At 43.5% G+C, this 5684-nt stretch overlaps 1 protein-coding gene across 1 annotated transcript; it reads right to left on the reverse strand.

Moving 5' to 3' along the window:
- Positions 1–3454: 3454 nt before the first annotated feature.
- On the reverse strand, positions 3455–4201 carry LOC128578008 (actin-related protein 2/3 complex subunit 3-like). The gene has a single exon (XM_053580409.1). The coding sequence runs from the start codon at positions 4177–4179 to the stop codon at positions 3673–3675; it is 507 nt and encodes a 168-aa protein (XP_053436384.1). The 5' UTR covers positions 4180–4201; the 3' UTR covers positions 3455–3672.
- Positions 4202–5684: the final 1483 nt, after the last annotated feature.

Genomic DNA, 5684 nt, shown 5'->3' on the forward strand with positions numbered 1-5684 from the left:
TTGAGCCACAGGCACCGCCCTTGGAAGTACAATTTTAAAAACTGCAGCAGGCACTTATTAATTTCACTGAAAGTATAGCTTCAAAAGGTGATATTTGAACTTTTAAAGCATTCAGATGATAAAATTAGAGACGATGGAACAATTCAGATTACAGTTGCATTGCATGTGTGATAGATACCAGCCTCAGAAGCCACAGGTGCTTCCTTCATCTGAAGTTAGCATTTTCCAGGTGCTTGTCCCTGCCACCTTTCTCACAAGGAAGCAAGCACAGTTGAATTCTAGTCAGAACCCCACCTGCTCCTAACTTGCATTTCTGGACTTAGCCTTTTTCTCTGCAGCTGTAAGAGTAATATGTCAAACGATGCTCTGAACAGAAAGCTCTTGTTGCTCTGAGTTTTCATGGTTTCAAGAGTGTGAATGAAATAACAGTGTAACCCAAATTTTATAGGGATGGGTGGCGCCTGTGGCTCAAAGGAGTAGGGTGCTGGCCCCATATACCGGAGGTGGTGGGTTCAAACCCAGCCCCGGCCAAAAACTGCAAAAAAAAATTATAGGGATGTGTCGCTTGACTGCATTTAGCCTGTGTGTGTATGTCTGCGTGTGTGTTTTAGTATTCTCTGAAGTATATAATTACAGTGAACACAATCCTGAGCAATGATAAACAATAAAATTGGGTACAATGTGGCTGACTGTCTCTATGGCAACCTCTATCGACTATGGATATGCATATATTTTACTCATTTCAGTAAATTTCATTTAAAAATGTAAATGGTCTTATGTTCATGATCATGCATTTGTGACCATTCGTTATTTGTGACTGTGGTGACTCTGCTATTCTTTCTGCTCTGGAATCTTATAAAAGCTGTGTGGAGGAGGTGGCTGGGGGAGACACCAGGAGAGAGATGACTCATTTTAACCTTTTCTGGAACAAACAGGTGATTACTTTGGAAAAAGATGATTTTAGTATTTACTCCTTCTTACCACCTCCACAAGCCTTTTGTGGTGACATATATATGCACTGACCTTACCTTTCAATCCCTGCAGTTGGTCTGGGGCTGTGTGGACTTGAGAGCACTTTGCGTTCAAATGAATGTGGGGAATCCTTTTGGTAGAGAGGCTCAGTTGCCTTATGCTTGCTGGGGACAACTCCTTGAGGGCCTCATTTTCTAACGTTCCATGATGAGAATTTAAAAACTGCTACAGAGCATCTTATCTAGCCTCATGAAATCAGATGGCTGTAAAAAGTGTTCACATGGCAAATTGGAGGCTTCCTGAGGTCACAGTTAAGACAGTAAGCTATAGGGCGGCGCCTGGGGCTCAGTGAGTAGGGCACCGGCCCCATATGCCGAGGGTGGTGGGTTCAAACCCAGCCCCGGCCAAACTGCAACAACAAAAAAAAAATAGCCGGGCGTTGTGGCGGGTGCCTGTAGTCCCAGCTGCTTGGGAGGCTGAGGCAAGAGAATCGCGTAAGCTCAGGAGTTAGAGGTTGCTGTGAGCCGTGTGACGCCACGGCACTCTACCCGAGGGCGGTACAGTGAGACTCTGTCGCTACAAAAAAAAAAGACAGTCAGCTATAGATTCGGGCCATGACATCGGGCCAGGTACATGTGGTTGATAATTCACTTCTTTCCTTGGCCTTCCACTAATTTCTGTCATAGTATTAGAAATGTAGGGCAGCACCTGTGGCTCAGTCGGTAAGGCGCCGGCCCCATATACCAAGGGTGGCGGGTTCAAACCCAGCCTCGGCCAAACTGCAACAAAAAAATAGCCGGGTGTTGTGGCGGGCACCTGTAGTCCCAGCTACTTGGGAGGCTGAGGCCGGAGAATCGCCTAAGCCCAGGAGTTGGAGGTTGCTGTGAGCTGTGTGACCCCACGGCACTCTACCGAGGGCAATAAAGTGAAACTCTGTCTCTACAAAAAAAAAAAAAAAAAAAAGAAATGTATCCCATGCTCCCTGGTGAATTAGAATTAGCCAAATTCACTATCTACCCTGTGACCTATGAAAATGCATGTTATAAGAAGGATCCACATGAAGCAGGATTCCTCTGTGATCCATAGGCTGTGACAAAGATGTCATGTTGGCCAAAGGAAGCATGATTTTATTCTGTTTGGGTGTTGTGGAGGGATCAGGGTTGAAGGAGTGACTGAACTATCATCACAGAGGGTAGTGCTTTGGGGCGCGATGGCATGCATCTGTAGTCCTAGCTACTCGAAAGGCTGAGGAGGGAGGATCCCTGAAGCCCAGGAATTGGAGATCAGCCTGAACAAGAGCCAGACCCCATCTCTACAAAAAATAGGAAAACTAGCCGGGTATCATAGCAGGTGCCTATGGTCCCAGGCTTGGGAGGCTGAGACAAGAGGATCAATCACTTGAGCCTAGGAGTTTGAGGTCTCAGTGAGCTGTGATCCGGCCACTGCACTCTAGCCTAAGCAACAGAGCAAGACCCTGTCTCAACAAAACAAAACAAAAAAGTAATGATAACATAACCAAGACCCTTCCTATGGCTTGAGGGTTCGAGCAGACATCCCTGCCATCTGTCTGCCTGCTTTCGCTATCATTTTTGAAATTCTGATACTATCATGCCCATAGTCAAAGCAACTAACTCCTATGCCTACCAGAACTTTCTTTCTGCTTTTGTCACTCTCTGTTTTTTCTTTTTGTGTGTGTGTTGCTGTAAATGAAACACAGTTTCTTATTCACGGTCATTCTCTTATTGGGAATGAATAGGAGGTTTTGATTCTCAGGACATATAACCCATTTTTTTCTTTTGTTCTGATGTACTTTTCCCTGTCCTTGAAACTGTAGTTATTATACCCAGAGAAGTAACACTTTGTTTTGCATTTGTAAAAATCCCTTCTTTTTTGTGGAAGCTATCTCAGCACAGTTGGCTATTTTAATAGATAACATGTAGCAAATACCACACATTCCTTTACGTAGTCCTTGAAAATAATTTTCAGCTTTGGCTCTGCTACATTGTTATTTTCCTGGCTGCTTATTTTGAAAGGACAGCAAAACGACTTGCTACCCTTTTAAAGGCCATAATGATAAAAAAGAAAAAAAATAAACTCATTCTTATCATTATTAAAAAACTCTGATGAATGCAACAAAGATTGTGAAATGACCAGGGAACAGTTTGTGATACAGAAAGGGTATCTTTTTTTGTTTTTTTGTTTTTTTTTTGGCCGGGGCTGGGTTAGAACCCGCCACCTCCGGCATATGGGAACCAGCGCCTTACCCCTTTGAGCCACAGGTGCTGCCCATCTTTTTTCTTTTTTTTATATAGAATTTTTTTTTTTATTTCTTGTCTCAAGACCAGCTTAATATTGCAGAAAATTTATTTTTTTTTTATTGTTGGGGATTCATCGAGGGTACAATAAGCCAGGTTACACTGATTGCAATTGTTAGGTAAAGTCCCTCTTGCAATCATGTCTTGCCCCCATTAAGTGTATATTGCAGAAAATTTCAATCACTATTGACAACTCACCTCCTTCCCCCACCCAAATCTTAATCAAGAGCTTTTCAAGTACAGACATGTTGATCTCTCTTCTGTATATAATGTTATGAAATAAAGGCAAAGGATTGTGTACATCTTGTAGAAAATGCTGTCCAGGGTTCTGGAGATAGTGGCTGCTCAGGCTGCTTTCACTGTCCATGTTCTGACAGACTCTTGTTCATGAATTGTCTCTCACAAAGCAAGTCCACCACTTGCTGAGTTTATCATTCTGAGGGTCAAAAACTTTCTCACAAAGTCTCAGTCCAGTCTCTTGCCTTAGCTGTTGTAAATAGGCTCTCATCACTTCATCTTCCTGTTTGTTTGCAGGTTTGGCATAAATTGCATTAAGTGGAAAACCAGGCTCTCCAGGAATGAGAAAATTAGTGATTTCCAGTGTATACATTTCTTTCTCACCTTGGCTTTTGGAATTGCACTTTTGGAGTTTCTTTAGACACTCAGAAATATAGAGAGTTATATATATCAAGGTCCTATCAGCTTCATTCTTAATTTCATAGTTTTTGAAGAAGACATTGGCCTTGAAGTAATCTATGGCTTCATCCACAATATCTGTATCTTTCGTCTCTCTAGGGGCAGGTCCTTTGAACTGATTTCTGATAGGTAAGAGTGCCATGTATCCAATGAGTTTGGTGTCAGGGTCCATGAGAAAAGAATGGTAAGCCGGCATCTCAGCGGCAACTGGGTCTCAAACCAGCATAGACAGAAAGGATATCTTTGTTTAGCAAAAGTCTAGAACATGGACACCTGCAACACAACAGGATTGTAACTTTCTTCCTTTCTCTCTCCCCTTCTCTTTCTTTCCCCCTCCCTCCATCCCTTCCTTCTTTCCTTTTTTCTCCCTCCCTTCCTCCCTCCCTCTCACTCTCTGTCTCTTTCTCTCTCTCTTTTTTTTAGACAGAGTCTCACTCTGTCACCCTGGGTAAAGTATAGTGGTATCATCATAGCTTACTGCAACCTGCAATTCCTGGCCTCAAGCAATTCCCTGCCTCAGCCTCCCAAGTAGCTGGGAACATAGCTTCCTTTGACATTTTTGTATTGTGTAAACACTATGAAATGAATCCATTTTGATTGCCATGGCCATACATTTTTTTCATCACTTATGGTTTTTGCAGTAGCTAACATGGTGTAAACCACTCTAGCACTGGGGTTAAGAGAACTGGGTTTTGAGCTCCAACTTACTAACCAGGTGGTGCTCAAAACACAGTGGTGGGCTAAAGACCATGGAAGGCCATTCTCTGAAGTTGGTGTGTGATGTGTAAATTTGTAGCCTAATTCTCTATTTGACTTCTCCTCAATGCACTGAATAAAAAGATTATAGATGTAAAAGGTAAATCACCAAACACAAAAACATCACTATATGCGATAGTATGCTGGCCCCAGTGTTTGCTTCTTTCTTGACAACCTGAGGTGTTAACTCATTTTTCTCTTCTTTTTAAGAGCTTGTTTTGCAGAACTGGAAAAATACTGAACAAACAGAAAAAGGGGCATTGGCTCAGTGCCTGTAGCTCAGCGGGTAGGGTGCCAGCCACATACACCAGGGCTGGTGGGTTCAAACACAGCCAGGGCCTGCCAAACAACAATGGCAACTGCAATCAAAAAATAGCTGGGCGTTGTGGCAGGTGCCTGTAGTCCCCAGCTACTTGGGAGGCTGAGGCAAGAGAATCGCTTAAGCCCAAGAGTTTGAGATTGCTGTGAGCTGTGATGCCACAGCACTCTACCCAGGGCAACATAGTGAGATTCTGTCTCAAAAAAAAAAAAAAAAAGAGAGAGAGAGAGAGAAAGAAAAAGAAAAAGGGGCACATAGCCACTTCAGCATCTACCAGACCCTGTTCCAAGAAGTCAAGTAAGACCAGCCTAACAGAAAACCACTGCTCTGGAAAATAGACTGCCTTTTACTCTTTATACCTTTGCCATTTCTTCTTGCTTTCATGCCAATCCTTTTCCTGTCTTGGAAAGTAAAATAAACTTGCTTTAAAACCTGTCTTATGGGGTGGCGCCTGTGGCTCAGTGAGCAGGGCGCCGGCCCCATATACCGAGGGTAGCGGGTTCAAACCCAGCCCTGGCCAAACTGCAACAAAAAAATAGCCAGGCTTTGTGGCGGGCGCCTGTAGTCCCAGCTACTCGGGAGGCTGAGGCAGGAGAATCGCCTAAGCCCAGGAGTTGGAGGTTGCT

Source organism: Nycticebus coucang, chromosome X (genome assembly GCF_027406575.1).
Source record: "Nycticebus coucang isolate mNycCou1 chromosome X, mNycCou1.pri, whole genome shotgun sequence".
Lineage (NCBI taxonomy): Eukaryota > Metazoa > Chordata > Mammalia > Primates > Lorisidae > Nycticebus > Nycticebus coucang.